Source organism: Eleutherodactylus coqui, chromosome 8, assembly GCF_035609145.1.
Source record: "Eleutherodactylus coqui strain aEleCoq1 chromosome 8, aEleCoq1.hap1, whole genome shotgun sequence".
Lineage (NCBI taxonomy): Eukaryota > Metazoa > Chordata > Amphibia > Anura > Eleutherodactylidae > Eleutherodactylus > Eleutherodactylus coqui.
The window spans coordinates 78423564-78443121 of record NC_089844.1 but is presented as its reverse complement, the minus strand read 5'-3'; the positions used below and the strand labels follow the sequence as shown (position 1 = coordinate 78443121).

The 19558-nt window shown below is 44.6% G+C and overlaps 1 protein-coding gene across 1 annotated transcript in view; it reads right to left on the bottom strand.

The window, feature by feature from the left end:
- Positions 1-5208: 5208 nt before the first annotated feature.
- Positions 5209-19558, bottom strand: part of LOC136577887 (bile salt export pump-like) — a 113550-nt gene continuing 99200 nt past the window's right edge. The window contains exons 23-26 of the mRNA XM_066577807.1: positions 15047-15244; positions 8662-8868; positions 7648-7794; positions 5209-5504 (exon numbers count right to left, since the gene is read on the bottom strand). Coding sequence (XP_066433904.1) covers positions 5304-5504; positions 7648-7794; positions 8662-8868; positions 15047-15244 — 753 coding nt within the window. The 3' untranslated portion in view covers positions 5209-5303. The remainder of the gene's footprint in view (positions 5505-7647; positions 7795-8661; positions 8869-15046; positions 15245-19558) is intronic.

Here is a 19558-nt window from a genome sequence, read left to right as displayed (position 1 = left end):
AGTCATTCATATTATGACTGCGGTTACAGTAGTCTGGTTAATATGATGCTGTTTGTGAAGTAGGCATTTCTAGAGCCTCACAGAACATTAGGTGTGCATCTACTGTACATTGCATTTCATATGAATCCCGAACATGTACTGAGGGACGTTGACAGTCTTATGGATGTTGAGGGTACTCTAGCCACACATTTATTGCCAGGAATGTTCACATCAGGTTATGGTTGCCGATTTCTTTGCTGTCCCACATATACGAATTGGTATGGTGATGTAATCTACGCCGGCACCATCATGTGGGTGGTGATATTCTGTAGTAACAGATACTTATGCGGGATAATTTTGGACGGTCTTTGATGACTCCCCTTGTATCGTCACAGTTGTACATACGCCCCGCGGTGAGTCGCAGGACCTTAGGTGGATTGCGCAGGCACGGGATTTGGGACATCAGCTGTCGCTGGACTTTGTAGTCAGTAGCAGAAAACATATGTGAGTGTGCACAGACGCTAATGTTTAGTATGAGATGACGCCGTTCATGACGTCTGATGGGAGAGCATTTGCGCATGCATGGTGACATAGAAGTGACGCCGAGTAGGAACTACGTGCAGGTGGGAGGTTCTGACTACAATCAGTGTCTTCGGCTGGTTGCCTCCCGATAGTCCAATTGGGGCTGTGGTACTTGATGGGTGTTTTTTAATATGTGTATTGGGATAGTTGTTATCTGTTTTTTTTTTGTTTTTTTTAAACAATTTTTATTGAAAGTTTTCCATTATACAAAGAAATAACAGTATGAAAGATTATTTTGACGTATTATAAAAAAAACTATCACATAACAATATTTGATCTGGTTTGATAAACAATACCAAGTTTTGGTGTTCCAATGTAACCAGAGTTTTCTGGTGTATTTCAAGTAATAGCAATTCACTGTTAACAATGGCCTGGCGAGGGCCAATGAAGGTCAAAGGGGAGAAGGAGGGAGGGGGATTCTTCTCTTTTGGGGTGACGACCCAAAGGGGGTGGGGGGAGCTGTAAGACTATGTTTTGGACTTATAGAGAGGTTGTTAAGCCAACCCCCATTACAGGGAGGGCATAATCTATCCATGGGGTCCAAATGCTCAGGAAGCTATCATACCTGTCTTCTGTTATCGATGTTAGTTTTTCATTAACTAGATACCAGGTCATACGGCGCTTAAACTCAGAGAAGTCCAAGGAAGCCTTATGCCAAGATTTAGTGATAGTTTACTTTGTGGCTAAGAAAGAAGAACGAGATTAGTTTTCTGGAAGATGGGGGTATATTTTCGATCCTCTTATTTAACAGGGCTTCCCATGGGTTTTTTTCTGAGGTTATGATAGGTTACTGAATAAATTAGGGAATATGTTCTAAGCCAGAGTCTTTTGACTCGAGAGCAGGACCACCATATGTGGAACAAGTCTCCTGGGGAGGAGCACCCCCGGAAGCAATCTCTGGAGTAGCTTGCAACCGCATGTGCTATTCTAGTGGGAACTAAATACCAACGCAGTACAATTTTATATGATGTTTCCAACATTAGTGTATTCTGGGCACCACAGTTGGTCGATCTCCATATCTGGGACCACTCGTTCTCCTCTAAGGTATTGCCTATATCTTGTTTCTATCTAGATACATAAGATAGTTGTGTGCAGTATGAGGTATGTACTAGCCTCGAGTAGATTTGTGAGATGAGGCCTTGTGCTCGCGGATATTTAAGACAGAATGTTTTAAAGGGAGTTATGAATAATGGGGAGTTTGTATTTCGGAGGAGAGCGGATACAAAAGTTTTAAGTTGTAGGTAATGAAATATCTCGGAAGGCGGCAGGTCATATTTTTATCGAAGGGTGGTAATGTTACTGTGCCGCTTAATGAGAATAAGTGGTATATTTTGGAAATACCCTTATTTGTCTAGATCTTAGGGCGAGCACCCACTGGCGTTTTTTTACCTGCGTTTTGCGTTTTGCGTTTTTCCTGCACAGGCATAGAGATAACATGTGTTCCTGTCCACTGGCGTTTTTTTTGCGTTGCGTTTGCGTTTTTAACATAGGAACTGTCAGTTGCATATGTGTCCTTATTTTTCTCCTAATGCACCCATGAATGTCAATGGAAATTAACGGAAAAGCCGCGAAAACGCCGCGAAAACGCCGCGGAAGACGCGGTGAAAACGCTGCGTTTTTTTCCCGCGGCAAACGCCAGTGGGTGGGCGCCCTTACAGGAAAGGGGGCAGTCAAAGCCTGGTGGAAATAGAGGGTTGTGCAAGAATGGTAGGAGGGGTAAATGAGGGGAGAACAACTTTCCAGAATATTTAATGGAGTCCCAAACTTTAAGGGAGTGCTTTATAATGGGATTAGAGATTGCAGGCCTATTTGATCCATAAAATCAAATCTATGGTGAGAGGATGTATCGCCATGGCTTCTAAGGCAAGCCACAGAGTTGTTATCTGTATTTTGTACAAAGCCACACCAATTTGTTGGGCATGTGCAGCAAAAACAAAAGTGTCCAAAATTGTCTAAAACATATAAAAAATATGGTACAAAGCATGTAAGACAGTTTTTGGTACAATCAGCACCAGAAAAATACATTTTTAATAGTAAATCTACTACATCATTAAGTGGACTTCTAAAAGACAACTAGGCAAATCTATAATCACCATTTCCAGCTCTGTGTACCTAAGGAACCTGTCCCCTGAAAACACATTTTAATATCGCCAGCACAATATAATGAAGCATTAAACAAGTAGTCCACACATGCTTGCACCCAAAAAAAAAGCCATTTAACTGTAACAGGAAATCTTACTATATATTTTGTGCACTCAGTATGCAAATGCAATGCATTGAGTCAAAGAGGCGGTGCCATCAGCCCTCCGAGTCAGCACGTCACAGATGACGCCGGGCCTCTCCTCCCTCTCACCTCTGTGTTAGGACATCCTAGTGCTGCAGTCTTGCTTACATGACGTGACATCTTTGACTCAAGGCGATGTGTTTGCCAACTTGGCATGCCAAATTTAAAGTAAGATTTCAAGTTACTGCTAAATGGCTTTATTTTTCGGTGCAAGCATGTGTGGACTACTTCTGTAATGCTCTGTTACATTGTGCTGGTGACTTTAAGATGTATTTTTTGGCGACAGGTTCCCTTTAACCCCTTGAGTGGCGGGTTTCCTACCACCCTGTCGTGCCCACCAGGGCAGGTTTTTTATAATGGTCTAATCATTGAATTTCAACTAATTTTGCAGTTGCGTCTCAAGAGCCATAACTTTTTCATTTTTCCGTTGACATGGCCATATAAGGGCTTGTTTTTTGCGGGACAAGTTGTGATTTTTTAAACAGGGGGGAGGAAAAAAAGAAATGGGGAAAAAAGAAAAAAAGGGGCCATGTCATTAAGGGGTTAAATAATGTATTAACTTCCTTCTCTGGGTCATTACGACTCATGGATACCACATGTGTGATTGTTTTTTTGATTTTTTACAAAGTAAAGGGAGACAAGTGTTTTTATAATTTTTTTTTTATAATTTTTTACTTTTTTATTTTTTGTCCCTTTAGGGGACTTCCACAGGGACCCATCAGGACCCCTTATCACATTCCAGGGGTCCGATGGTGACAGCCCTTTACATGCTGCAGTAAAAGCCCTTTACATGCTGCAGTCACATAGACTGCCACATGTAAAGGGTTAACACAGCAGAGATCGGAGGTTTTCTCTGATCTCTGCTGTAAGAGCTGGTACCTAGCTGTCCTCTCACAGCCAAGCACCAAGCTCTCCCTGCCACAGAGACCATCGGCTTGCTTCTGACAAGCCGATGGTCTCTATGGCAACCTGTAAACAAACCAGTGCAGGAGATTGCCGACATATCGGCAATATCTTCTGCTGGTTTTTCAAAGCCCTTGCTTTGTTCTCTGTGGGACTGTGCAGGCAGAGCACACTGTCACAGCTTGTGGCACTGTGCTCTGCAGCTCCCATAGTGATACATAGCCTGGAAATCTTCCGGGCTATGTCGCTATGAGCAGTGGAGCTCGTCCCGGAAAATTTCTGGGCGTGCCACTCAAGGGGTTAAGGCTACATTCAGATGAGCGATTTTTTTTTTGTGCACACCTATGTGCGTGAAAAAAATAGCATCTATAAGAACCATTGGCTTTCTATCAAGTGTTCACATGTCTGTTTTTTTACAGGCGCAAAATACTCGCACCTGCAAAAGATAGGACATGCATGCTGGTAAAGTCCGTGCTGCACGTAAAAGACAGAGGTGACAGGGGATGAGGGGACTCTCGGAGGGTTCGGTTAATCCTTTCGGGGAGTCCCCTCATTCATTGAATGACAGCTGAGCGCTGCCTATGATTGGTCACAGCGCTCAGCTAATCAAAGGCAGCACTTTCTGGAGGCGGGGATTTTTCAATTCCCGGCCACCAGAATACAGATGACGACTGACAGGGAGAAGAGCCAGATAGTGCTTCTAGGTGAGATAATTTTTTTTTAACAGCTAGAGATGATTTTCCGGGTAGGAATTACATTTCAATCACCCCCCCCCCCTCCCTTTCCCCCTGAAAATCATCACTGCAGGGGTTGCCTTCATCCCATTGCTTTTAAAAGAGCGGCAATGGGATGGCATCGCACTGTGGCAGGAGATTCTTTCGTGCCCGCGGGGAGTACTGTCACAGTGTTCAGTGATGAGGGGACCTTCATGGAGCAACTGCGGTTCTACAAGCACAGCTGGCCCACACACACATGTGGAAAAACAGCACTGAGCTTTGGCCAAGCGCATTTTGCACATCCGTGCTATAGACGTGCTAAACAAAAACGCTCATCTGACTGAGCCCTAAAGCAGCAAACACCAATAAAACAAGCTGTAGGTAAGTATAACACATAGACTTTGATATAAGCGTTAGGACAACTGACCATCAGCTTTAGTACAAGAGGAGAGAGAATAAATAGTTGTTCTGTAAAGTGCAATAAGAAATAATAGTGGCCGGCAATTGGAGCTTGCCAGGAGTTTAAAAACTACAACTCCCAACATACACAACTGCCACAGAGCCACAGGCTGCAGACTATTAGTACAAAGACAGTCTGCAGACTATCTCAGAAAACCGTCTGGGAGTAATATACAGCGTATGTGGTCAGGAACATAATGCAATGCACTAAAAGATCTTGTTGAAATGAAGCAATATCCTATCAGGAAACCCAATGTTCCCGGTTATGTGTGTTTACAACATGAACTAAATGCAATCGTTCTATTGATTGCAGTAAATACATCTACATCTGTACAGAAATGCATATTTTACACAACATGATAAGGTGCTACAGGTGAGATCTAGCTTATGGGGGCTCCGGTAGTGACTAGTTTGTAGTAAGCCCCTTTCCGACCCATCAGTTCCTCATGATTTCCCTGCTCAATGATAGCGCCTTGTGCCATTACAGCAATGATGTCACAATTTTGAATAGTGGATAGCCGATGAGCGATGGCAATGCAGGTACGACCTTGTCTCGCTTCATCCAGTGCTTTCTGTACAGTCTGGAAAATAAAGCACACTAATGTCACAAATACATGTTAGATAAAGTATTTAGTACTGCAATTGGTTCCTATGCCTCTATAGATGGGCAAGTGCACAGACTACACTGTTGATCTGTAATATGGGCTCATGGGCATACTCCATTAGAAGCAGCTTACGACATGAGATGATACATGCAAAATTTTTTTTTTTTAAACTGAACCCTTAAAGGGGTTGTCCCGCGCCGAAACGGCTTTTTTTTTTTTTCAATAGGCCCCCCGTTCGGCGCGAGACAAACACAAGGGATGGGTTAAAAAAAAAAAAAGTTTAGTACTTACCCGAATCCCCGCTCTGCGGCGACTTCTTACTTACCTTACCAAGATGGCCGCCGGGATCTTCACCCACGATGCACCGCGGGTCTTCTCCCATGGTGCACCGTGGGCTCTGTGCGGTCCATTGCCGATTCCAGCCTCCTGATTGGCTGGAATCGGCACACGTGACGGGGCGGAGCTACGCGATGACGCGTAGAAGGGGGCGGAGCCAGAACGCCGCTCGTGCCGAGACCCAAGAGAAGGGAGAAGACCCTTCTGCGCAAGCGCGTCTAATTGGGAGATTAGACGCTGAAATTAGACGGCACCATGGAGACGGGGACGCCAGCAACGGAGCAGGTAAGTGAATAACTTCTGTATGGCTCATATTTAATGCCCGATGTATATTACAAAGTGCATTAATATGGCCATAAAGAAGTGCTTACCCCCACTTGCTTTCTCGGGACAACCCCTTTAAGAAAAAAAATAAAATTAGGGAGGCAAAGACATTACTATGGGCTCCATATTCAAGATCTGAGAGATATGGATCCCAAATATGGCCAATAACATGCGAAAAATGCAAGTAGCAGCAATTGCGGAGCTAACACCAACTGTGGCTTTTAACCATTTACTAATTCTGACAGTAGCATTTAAATGCTTCAAAACACCCCTCACTTCTGTGATGAGATCACAGGAAGCATTTGGGTGTCAAAGTAGCGTCAGGGGCCTTGTGAAGGCTCCTAAAGAGTTGAAATGAATGTTTGAAGGGGTTCAAAGAAGGTCAACTAAATTAAATAAATGGAATGGGAGGACCAGAATACCAAGAGAGGCTATTAAAATTGGGATTATTCACCCTGGAAAAAAGACGGCTAAGGGGCGACCAAATAACTCTGTATAAATACATGAGGGGACAATACAAGGATCTCTCCCAGCATCTGTTTATACCCAGGACTGTGACTGTAACAAGAGGGCATCCGCTATGTCTAGAAGAAAGCAGGTTTCATTACCAGCACAGTAGGGGGTTCTTTACTGTAAGCGCAGTGAGACTATGGAACTCTCTGCCTGAGGACGTGGTGATGGCAATATCCATAGAGGAGTTTAAGAGGGGACTAGATGCCTTTCTAGAGCGCTATGATATTACAGGATATAGACATTAAATAACCAGCGGGGTTGTTGATCCGGGTCTTGGAGTCAGGTAGGAACATTCAAATGTTGATCCAGGGATTATTCTGACTGTCATTGGAGTCAGGAAGGATTTTTTTTCCCTCCAAATGAGTGAAATTGTCTTGTTGAGTTTTTTTTTGTTCCTCTGGAACAAAAAGGGGAATTTAATTTTGGTTTTAAAATTACATTTTTTAAGTAGTACTACATAAAAAATATAAATTTGGTATTGCCAGAATCATACTCACTCACAGAAAAAAGATAAGTGCCATTTTTACTGCACCACAAATACTGTAAAAAGAACCACTCAAAAAATGGAGCAACAGTATCATTGAAAAATATAAATTGTCCCACAATAAACGAGCCCTCTTGTAGTTATGTCGCTAGAAAAATAAAAAAAGTTAGGATTTTTTGAAAGTGAGGAGGAAAAAAATAAAAAAAACAAATAACGGCTGCAATGGGAAGAAGTGATTTTATCTCCAATCTTAGTTGTTACAGCCTTGTGCATACTATACACACTATACATACGTTATCCCTCTGCGGTACATTTTCAGCTCTAGACATTAAGTACATAAATCTGTTGCACATGTCGCCAAGGGTTTAAAGCCTTGAAAAAGAGAAAATTCACTACCAACCAACAGCATATAGTAGTCCAATGCCCATCATTTCAATAAGAAGTAGTTTTAGGATCACAAACCTTTTCACTTTCAGTATCTAAGGCCGATGTGGCTTCATCCAAAAGCAGAATTTTAGGATCTCTGACTATTGCCCTAGCTATAGCAATACGTTGTTTCTGTCCTCGGGACAGCTGAGATCCCTGTATTCCAACATTTGTTTCATATTTCTGAAGAAAAGAGAGACAAATGCAAGTTTTAGCTTGAAATTTAAGCAACAAATCCAAAACACGTAGCCTTGGTAGTTTGAACAAGGAAAGACCATCTACTTACGTTAACCCTTTCCAATCCAATTTGTATCCCTGTTTTCCTAGGGGGCTTACTCTTTTCCTGCCGTTATACAACGGCGCTATATGCTGGCTAAAGCCAGTACTGCATGAGGTGACACGTTGGATAGGCAGAGAGGCTGGCAATATACAGTAAGAGAACCCCGACGGACGTCTTCCAACATCGGAGCTGTACAGCCTTAAATTATAATGTCTTTAGAGGTCAGACAGTGGATTGGAAAGGGTTAATGTTGTATTTAATGTCTCCCCCACCAATATGGAATCTGGGTAAATGAACTACGGCCTGACCCATCTGATTATCTTTGGGATTGGTAATAGGTATGAAACAGAAAAATCTTCCCCTTGGTCAAGACCTTGGTCAAGGATTTGCTGATGGCAGATCCTTAGGTTAACATTCACATTGCATTTGGTAAAATTGACAGTGTACTACTCTCTCTAAAATTAATAATCTTAGAATATTAGAGATTAAAAAGTAGTGTACTAGGCAGAGGAAGTCAACCAATGAACATAGCCTTTAGTAGTATAATCCTCATTAGGCTTCATTCAAATGGACATAGTGTTCAACTCTATATTGAGGACTCATGGTATCAAAGGGATGTACTGTGCGAGCTCTGAGTGTTACATCCAAAATTCAGGTGTAATTTAATCAAAATAGCTGCTCATGAATATTTTTTGGGTATTTGGGTTTCCGCCCCCATCTTATAGAAAAGATGATAGTGGTATGAAAAGAAAATTATACGAAGAACTTACATCTGGCAAAGACATGACAAAGTCATGTAAGTGCGCCTTCTTTGCAGCCGAAATCACTTCTTCTAATGAGACATCTCGAGAGTTATCGCCATATTTGATATTGTCTGCAATGCTTCCTTCGAATAATACCGGCTCCTGGGAAACTATGCCAATCTTACTTCTCAAAAATGCTATGTTCACATTGGAAATTGCATGTCCATCCAGTAGCTGTATGTAATGTAACGTATACACGGTTAGTAGAGCCATACACAGCAAAGATCTTAGATATACAGCGGCAAAGATAAAAATTAAGGCTCTCTAAGGCTTTTCTTCATGCCATCAGACTCCTAACCACCAGAAAGGAGATCCTGATGCTCCAAGGCATTTTTATGTCTTAAAGAGTCGCCGCACTTTAATTTTTTTTTTTATGTACAGAATATGTGATTATAAATATTTTAGCAATATGTCAGCCTATTCTGTACATTTTTCATATAAAACCTCTCCCCAGCTATGCAGCTAGGTGAAGACGTTGCTGAGAAATCCATCTACTGCTAGCTAACTGCATAGCCAGACAGAGAGCTCCAGCTGATCCTGCACTGTTCTGTCTAGGGCAGGCACAGCAGCTTTATAGCCCAATATAATAATAGTAAAATGCCTGTGTTACATTCATGCAGGGCTTATCCACCTTGCCTGCACGAATGAACTAAGAAAAGGTTCACACAGAGTCATAATGATCCAAGATGGACCACACTGACAAACATAAAAGGTAACGTTATCCCTAGCAACTTTGGGGAGAGAGGTTCCTGCCTACAAGCAGGGCGATCATTCTGACAATAATGGCCCTGCATTTCATACCTAAGGGCCTAGTCTATCCCTAGATGGCTAGTAGGAAAGAGGATAGAACTAGACATATGTCAAAAAAGCCTCATAGATACTGAACACACAAATGTCACATATGCACCCCACACACCAAACAAGACATGGCTTCAGGCATACACATGTCAAAGGACAGAAGAGATACATTCAGACCAGGTGTCCAGATCCCTAGGGACAAAAGGGATACATTCAGACCAGGTGTCAGTACCTCTAGGGATGGAAGGGATACATTCAGACCAGGTGTCCGCACCTCTAGGGACGGAAGGGATACATTCAGACCAGGTGTCCGCACCTCTAGGGAAGGAAAGGATACATTCAGACCAGGTGTCTGCACCCCTAGGGACGGACGGGACACATTCAGACCCGGTGTCCGCACCTCTAGGGACGGAAGGGATACATGCAGACCAGGTGTCCGCACCTCTAGGGACGGAAGGGATACATTCAGACCAGGTGTCCGCACCCCTAGGGATGGACGGGATACATTCAGACCAGGTGTCCGCCCCCCTAGGGACGGACGGGATACATTCAGACCAGGTGTCCGCACCTCTAGGGATGGAAGGAATACATTCAGACCAGGTGTCTGCACCCCTAGGGACGGAAGGGATACATTCAGACCAGGTGTCTGCACCCCTAGGGACGGACGGGATACATTCAGACCAGGTGTCCGCACCTCTAGGGATGGAAGGAATACATTCAGACCAGGTGTCGGCACCCCTAGGGATGGAAGCGATATATTCCACTACGGACGTGAGAGATTCAAGCATCCACACACCTATAGATAGAGGGGTACAAACAACAGCAAACAGAACATGAAGTCCAATGTTGATCCAAACAAACACTGAGAGAACATAGAGTCTAGACTCAAACATCAACAAACAGACAACACCTATCTGACACAACTAAGAGCTACTCACACAGCAAAGTGAATCCAGACAGAGAGCTGCACAGCACACTTCCTCACACAAACAGGTGTTCAACAGAGTGAACCACACCCACGCATGGGTGGGACTAGGTTAAATATACTAACACTAGGGCTAGTTGGCCAACAAGGGGAACATGCCTGCCTGTCCACCAATCTGTCCATAGACAATAGGATATGTTACAGCAGACTGGAGAGGAAGGCCCCAATGAGGTATTTCCTACAGACAATGTCACAGAGACCATTTTTAGCGACAGGTAAGAGGCAAACAGCAGAGCTCAAAGGATAGCCAAGTGTACCAGGCAGATGTAATAATGCCACTCTGGTTCAGATAGAATGTTTTATTACTAGAGATGAGCGAACGTGTTCGGCTCCGCCCCTTTTCGCCCGAACACCGAACTTTGCGAGCAATTCCGTGCTCGGGCGAAAAAAGTTCGGGGGTCGCCGTGGCAGCGCGGGGGGGTGCGGCGGGGAGTGGGGGGGAGAGGGAGAGAGAGAGGGCTCCCCCCTGTTCCCCGCTGCTGCCGCCCGCGCCGCCGCGCCTCTCCCCGCCCCCCGGCGCCCCCCGAAGCTTTACGCGCGGACACTGAAGTCCTCGGCAAAGCCGGTGTCCGGGTGCGTAAGTGTTCGTTAAGAACACGTTCGCTCATCTCTATTTATTACATTTATATATGTATTTTCCACTTATTATCCTCTCCTTACATCCTTTTTTACATATTGCTCCTGGTGTCATCATGGCTATGAAGTGAAGAAGCTGTCCTGTGTTGCAGACAGCTTCTCCTCCTCACAGCACACCTATTCACTGTTGGACTGATGCACTGTCTTAGTGCATTGGGTTGTGACATACTGTACATACTGTGACATAATGTATGTCACAACCCGATGCAATGAAACCCTGACAGTGCACAGGGTCTGGTGGGAAGCAGGCATGCTGTGAAAAGAAGAAGCTGTTAGCAACACAGGATACCTTCTTCACTCTACAGCACTAGGGAAGGTGGCAGTAGCGATATATAAAAAAGGATGTTTGGAGAGGACAATAAGTAGAAAATATACTTTATGTATAGATGTGATAAAACATAAGGCAGACATTTTATTATTATACTGCACTATAAATGCTGCTCTGTCTGCACTAGATAGAAGAGTGCAGGCACAGCTAGAGTTCTCTGTGCAACCATGCAGTTAGTTAGCTGAAGATAAATTTCTCAGCACCGTCTTCACCTAGCTGCATTGATTTTTTCTACAAAAAAATGTACAAATAGGCTGATAAAACATATTGGAAAAATGCTTATAATCACCTATCCTGTTCTTAAGAATTAAAGTGCAGCTACTATTTAAGTATATTTTCCACTTTTTCATTTTTTGGCTGCACTTGCTGAGGCCACAACCCTGCATAGTTTCTCACCACCTATTAAAATGGGGATAAAACCAACTTCTCTTCAAGGGCCCCATGTCAGCTGTATGGGTTGGTTCTATAATCTGTATCTCCTTAGTGTTTAGGAAGAATGTCTCTTGCTAGTAAATCTGTGAATATTAGAGATGAGCGAGCACCAAAATGCTCGGGTGCTCGTTACTCGGGACGAAATTATCGCGATGCTCGAGGGTTCGTTTCGAGTAACGAACCCCATTGAAGTCAATGGGCGACCCGAGCATTTTTGTATATCGCCGATGCTCGCTAAGGTTTCCATTTGTGAAAATCTGGGCAATTCAAGAAAGTGATGGGAACGACACAGAAACGGATAGGGCAGGCGAGGGGCTACATGTTGGGCTGCATCTCAAGTTCCCAGGTCCCACTATTAAGCCACAATAGCGGCAAGAGTTCCCCTCCCCCCCGCACTGTCAGCATAAAGATCGTTCTCCTCTGCCACAGCAGTAACAGCTGTGGCAGAGAAGAACGATGTTTGCCCATTGAATTCAATGGAGCCGGCAATACAGCAGGTTCCACTGAAAGCAATCGGCTGCCGGCGTGCGCGGGATGAATTGTCGAGAAGGGCTTAAATATAGAAGCCCTTCCCTGCAATTCATCCAGAAATGTGTAAAAATAAAAAAAATATACCGTATATACCGGCATATAAGGCGACGGGGCGTATAAGACGACCCCCCAACTGTCACCTTATACGCCGGGAATACAGCGGAGCAAAAAATAAAAATCATTACTCACTTCCCCCGGCGTTCTACGGCGCTGCTGCAGGATGTCGCTCCCTCCTGGTCACCGGCAGAGCATTGCTTTCTGGACGCAGGGCTTGAAATCCCCACCTCCAGAAAACACACGTGCCTTCAGCCAATCACAGCCAATGACAATGATGTCATTGAATGGCTGTGATTGGCTGACGGCATGTGTTAGCTAATCACAGTAGCTTTCTGGAGGCGGGGATTTCAAGCCCTGCATCCAGAAAGCAATGCTCTGCCAGGGACCAGGAGGGAGCGACAGCCTGCAGCAGCGCCGCAGAACGCCGGGGTAGGTGAGTAATGATTTTTAACGGAGTTCAGCGCGGCCGGCCTACAGTGGGTGTGAAGGGGGTGTGAGTCAGACCTGCCCCCTGATTGGCTCAGCGCTGAGTCTGACTCACACCCCCTGCACACCCACTGCCGGCCGCCACGGCTGAACTCCGTCTGCCGGGACAAGGTAAGTATATATATATTTAAATTTTTATTTTAACACATTTCTGGATGAATTGCAGGGAAGGGCTTATATATTTAAGCCCTTCCCGACAATTCATCCCGCGCACGCCGGCAGCGCATTGCTTTCAGTGGAACCTGCTGTATTGCCGGCTCCATTGAATTCAATGGGCAAACATCGTTCTTCTCTGCCACAGCTGTTACAGCTGTGGCAGAGAAGAATGATTTGTCTTCTATATGTTCTCAATGGGGTCGGCGCTGCTGCCGCCGGCCCCATTGAGCGCATATAGAGAAGAGAACAGGAATCGCAGATCGCACATAGGTGCGATCTGCGATTTCTATGGCCTAAGAAGGACCGTTGGGGTTCTTGAAGCCTAAAATCACTCCTAACGCTCTCCCTATAGCAGCTCCGGCATCAACAGCACTTTCCCTGAACTATGTCAGAATGCATCTGTGGCGAGCTGCGGGCGGGCAGATTTTAATACTCGGGTGACACCTGATCTCACCAGCCACTCACTGCAGGGGGTTGGTATAGGGCTTGAACGTCGCAGGGCGAAGTTGTTATGCCTTCCCTGTCTTTCTATTGGCCAGAAAAGCGCGCTAACGTCTCAGAGATGAAAGTGAAAGTAACTCAAACATCGCGTGGTACTCGTCTCGAGAAAACGAGCATCTCGAACACCCTAATACTCGAACGAGTATCAAGCTCGGACGAGTACGCTCGCTCATCTCTAGTGAATATATATCACTTTCTCCTAGAGAACATGAGACATGAGTAATAAAGTATGGCTCCTGCAGTATTAGTGTATCTTGACACCACCAGGAAGTCCTGGTGGAGTCAAGATTGAGAGGGTGGTGACGCCCCCAGCACCTGATTGGCTGCAGAGCTGGATGGGCTTTAGGTCCTTGCAGCCTAGTAAGCTCATGCCGCAGATAACACCTGCGGAGACCTTCACCTCCGTTCCTACCTGGTCCAGTTTTATGATTTCTGTCAGAGATGGAGGGTTTAGGGTGAGGGGTAAGTGTCAGAGTTAGCCTTACAGTTTTAATATAAGGCTAACAGTTACTTACCCCTCACCCAAACCCTCCCTCCGTGACACAAATAGCTGCACGGCTATTTTCCCATGCGTGACCGGTGACAGGATTACTCCTACCCCCCACCCCCACCCCTATGGCACCATGTGCTCCCGCTGCCACTCCCCCTGCAGCCGAAGCAGGTGGGAGCGCATTGAGTGCTGTCCTGATGCCGTTACACTCCCGGCAGCGGCACTGTGGTATCACAATGCTGTTCCCAGCCGCGCAGCCAAAGAAGCCGGGAGCACTGTAAGTCGCATCGGTTGTCTTGTTGCCGGGTGCCATTCCAGCACCACCGGCAAAGTTGCATCCCCTTTGAGCTCCCCCTAAGGAGCAAGCAGGTGGGAGCCCTAGCACTGGTGTCCCCGCAGAAGTCCCGCACTGTAGGCTCCCGCTGCCACTCCCCCTGCGGCCAAAGCAGGCGGGAGCACTGTCACTGATATCCCCGGGTGTCAGTCCTCCAGCAGCATGTCTCCCGCTTCGGCTACCCCCCACCCACCCCTGCATTGCAAGTGATGTCCCCAGCTCCTAGGTCCTTTCAGGACCTTTGCTTCTTGACCCTATCAGGAGCTGGGGGTGTGAGAGGGGGGTTCCTCCTGTCAAACCCCTAGCTTCCGGTGGCGTCAAGATACACTAATACAGGCCCATGCTTTGTACAAACTGCTTCCTTTCTGGAAGATTACAAGGCTGGTAATTAATCTGAATGATCACCATGTATTACTACATGGGCCTCTGCAAAGGAAATGCCTTGGTGTCTGTGGCTTCCCCAAGCGAAATCAGCTGTATGCAGAGGGTGCTGGAAGCAGAACTCGACGTGTTGAGATAATCGCACCAATGGACACCTTTTAAGGAAGCATTGTATATAATCTTATGTCAGGGTAAAACATCTTTAAGACTGATATATATGAGATATTACATGCTTACCACTTTTCCTTCATCTGGATCATAAAATCTCTCCAATAACTGGACACTTGTACTTTTCCCACAACCACTGCTGCCCACAAATGCAAGAGTCTGGCCGGATTTTACTTTAACTGAGAGCCCTTGCAGCACCATGGTCACTGGACGACTGGGGTAGGTGAATTTACAGTTCACAAACTCAATGTCTCCTTTGAAATGATCCTGTAAGTTTCAAAGAGGGTGCAAATGTAAGTAACCAAGTCATTTCTAATCTAACATCCACTGCTCAAAAAATGAAGGGGAACACTCAAGCATCCCAGTAGATCCACAAGTCACTTATTATTTAGGGGTGTGAATGTGTCCAATTAGGAAGCAGAAGAGATTGTAAATCAATTTCACCTGTTTCGGTACAAAGAAAGTTACAACAGGCGCAGTGGAGAGGCAATAGTAGGGCAAACCCCAGACTGCGCTGACAGCAAAACTGATGTGCGACCAACATAGATGGGGGGCGGTTGAGAAGGAGGGGGGGGGGGGGGCATGACATAAGTGATCATGAATAAAACAGACTCTGACACCTGGCAGTTTGAATAAAAATGAACTGTTTTATTTCTACTAGCCTCATATGCCATTTTCCATCTCTTTATTGACATTCTTTTACAGGTTGGGTTGACTCGGGGTCGGCCACAGTTTAACATAAACATAACTTTATTAACCATGTATACAACCGAAATGGTATGCACCCATTGCCCAGCAAAACATATGGCAGTAGGTCACCAATTTTATATCCACAAACCGCCAGCTGTGACAAGCTCTAAACAAAAAACATTTTCATCCCCAAATATACTGTTTCAGCAGAAAAGAGGGCTATTACATTCTGCTGGGTGCTTAAATAGTGTCCCGCCCTTTGCTACCCCAGCATGCATGGCGGCCAATAGGATCAGCTGTCGGCATGCTGATTGCCCCACTTCCGTCTGATCACCCCACTCACTTCCTCCCGGGAAGCTCAATGCCCCAGGAAGAAGAAACAAGGACCCTACCTGGCCAGCCAGAAGGTAACCACCCTAGACACCAAAAGGGGGCGGGGCCAACAAGGAGCTCTTTACAAACCTTCCTCCAGCCTAACTATAAACCCCTGCAGTGCTAAAGCACACCTACAGCACAGTCAAAGTCCCTGCGGCTATATGCCTGTGGGACTACAAAAAGTGGAATGGCCATAGACAATTACTCTCTTCTCATCCTTCCTGACCAACTCTTCTCTAGTTTGGCCTTTTGCTAATGTCCTTGTCCCTACTGGTAGCATGAGGCGATGCCTGCAGCCCACTCAGGTAATTCTGCTCCTCCGGGATGGTCAATCCATACATGCTGTAATAAGAAGGTTTGTTTGCTGTGTCCCCCAGCACAATCTGAAGAGCATGGGAGTAGATACCAGGACAAGAGCAGAGCTGGTCAGGGATGCAGAAGGACATCAACCCATCATCAGGACTGGAGGAAGAGGAGGAGCGCTGCCAGAGGCCTGCAAAATGACCTCCAGTGGGTAACTGGTCTGCATGTTTCTGACTAAACTTTCAGGACGGACTTCATTGTTATGATGGGCCCTATGCTCACAGCCTGGCACCATTTAGCTAGATTCGCACAGAGAAAACCAGACTTGGCAAGCCCGGCATTGATGCTCTGTTCTCTTCACAGATGAGAGCTTGTTCACACTGAGTACATGTGACAGACATGAGTCATTTTGCATCTTTCATTGAGAGGCGATGTGATTTAAGAGTCCTCTTTTTGAGCAGTGTATTTCAGTGCACCAATATATATGTTACTCAGTTACATTTAGATGCAATCTAACCACCAAAATGTACATTATGGGGTACAATGAAGGATTTAGAGCAGTAGTTCCCAAACTTTTTCAGCCATGGAGCCCTTTTTGAAGCAAAAGTTTTTCATGGAGCCCCTAAGGGGCGTGGCTTATCACAACATATGATTTTTACCTCTGTCGTTGTAAAAGGGACAGGGAGGGACGTTTAAAAAGAAAACAGGATTTTGCTGGAGCGCTGCATGGGCTATTGATATACATTATATTTAAAATTAACATGCTGTGGAATTAATTCCCGCACCACATGCCAATATCCGCACGGGTTTTGTGCAGATTTTTCTACAGCATGTGGATGAGATTTTCAAAATCTCACCTACTTTGCCGTTACAGCTACTGTGAATTCCACAGCAAATCCGCCCTGTGCAGTAATAGCGATCCCCTATATTAGTGGCCCCAGTAGTAATAGCAACTCAGTTAAATTAATCCGACAGTAGCCCTAGTAGTAATAGTGACCCTCACAGTAGCCCCAGTAGTAATATTTACCCCACAGTAGCCCCACTAATATTATTAACCCCCTCAGTAACATTAACCCCACATTAGCCCCAGTAGTAATATTAAACTCACAGTAGCCCCAGTAATAATAACCCCCCCCCCCCCTTCCGAGTAATATTGAAGTCACTGCCACTCCTGGCCTGAAAGAACATGTCCTTGCTTGGTACCACAGGCAACATATGTGTGGGCATTGTATGGGAAGATTTGGGATTCTACAGCAGTATACTGGTATGCATTTGTTCTTTATATACACTGTATATTTTTACCAGAACTACGGTCTGAAAATGGAGAGCATAGTGCCCTACTGTAACCCCTTAAACACCAGGGACCAGAAACTTTAGTGATTAAACACGTGGTGGTTTATGCCCCTATTTTTTTTCTTGGGCTGCCAAAATTATTTTTGCTCGTTTTTTTTTCAGGACGTATACAGTGATTTTTTTAATAACTTTTTTTCACTGAAATGTTTTTTTTGTTTTTTTTTTAAATGAGGAGTAAAATGTAAGAAAATAAAATATATTTTTTAATTTTTATAGTTCTTTATTTTTAAAATGATTACATGAACGCTAAAATAAAGTACAGGTATGGGTTTGGTATTTTGTTTTGGATACTTTGATATATAATTTGTATTGTCTTGGATTACAATGGTAATGGTTTAGTTAGACATGGGCGGTGCGTTGCTGTCTCATCTTTATTTTTAAATATATTCACATTTTATTCTATAATTTTTTTTAACTTTTTTGATAACTTATTTTTTTTAACATACTTCATGTCGTTATATAAGACCTCTGCAGGTCATTCACACTGTCTTTCTTTTTTACAGTTTTCCACTGTAACTGCAGCATCCATAGGAGTTACAGTTACAGGGAAAAACATTCCCCTACAGTAACAATAGTCACTGGGAGAGCTGGGTCCTGCTAAGACCCTGCAGCTCTGACATGCCAGGGTTGCCAGCAATCACATTGAGGAAATGGCACTGCAACTTCCTGTACTCTCTACATATCACTCAATGAGCACCATGTAGCCTGTAAATGAGAAGGCAGAAACAGTTAAAAAGCACTTTTGTCTTCTCCTTCGGGTCCTCAGCTGTCTCTGACAGCCGAGCACCCAACCTGCTCCTGCTAGATTGCTGGAGCTTTAATCCCACACTGTATTGTTACTATGGTGCAAGATTAGAGTTCAGGACCAAGGTGTTTGGGTTAAGTGGTGCGCAGGGTCACGTTTAAAAAAAAACAAAAAACATGGTTTTTATTGTAAATTTGTTTTTAGAAATAATTTTTAAAAAAGCAATAGAGAACATATGATTACAAAGTATTAGTTAAAATAATCTGAACAAGTTGCTTTTTCTACAGATTCAAGATGGTTTGTACATATAGATGTATAAGGAACTGAAGAGAGCACTCACTGCCATTGATCATCTGCAATTGAGATTTGTAAATCGCTTCCCCATTTTTTTTAGAGTTTCCAAGGAGTTCAATGGCAAGCAGTTTAGAATTTGATAGCAGGTGGAAAGGCCCTTGTTAGTAGCCTGAGAAGAAGATAACCATTAGAGATGAGCGAGCATACTCATTAAGGACAAACACTTGAGCGAGTATTGTCCTTTTCGAATACCTGCCCGCTTGTGAGAAAAGATTCGGGTGCCAGTGGGGGTGAGCGCTGTGTTGCGGGAGTGAGCAGGAGGGAGCGGGGGGGAGAGAGAGATCTCCCTTCCCCCCCCCCCCCGTTACCCCTGCCCCCCCCCCCCCCGAATCGTTTCTCACGAGCGGGCAGGTACTTGAAAAGAACAATACTCGCTCAAGTATTTGTCCTTAACGAGTATGCTCGATCATCTCTAATAACCATGCATTGAAGGGGATGGGAAAGTTTTTAGTTACTGACAAACCTGAAACTATTTAAAAACATTTGTTTTGGAATATGCAAAATAGAGATAAGATCTGTAGATGATACAAAGTTTTCATTGTGCCAAAGTTGATGACTATGGGTTACAGAGCTTTTCAGTTGGAAAGACATAAGTTCTCTATTGCAATCTCCATCAAATTAATGTTAGTCTTGTGTAAAGGAAAATAAATCAGATTTTTCTTATTTCTCACCACATTCCATACACTTCTGATAGCGTGCAATTTACTTCATTTTTAGAAGGTAGCTTATATTTTATAAAGAGTTGGGCAAGTAAATGTATT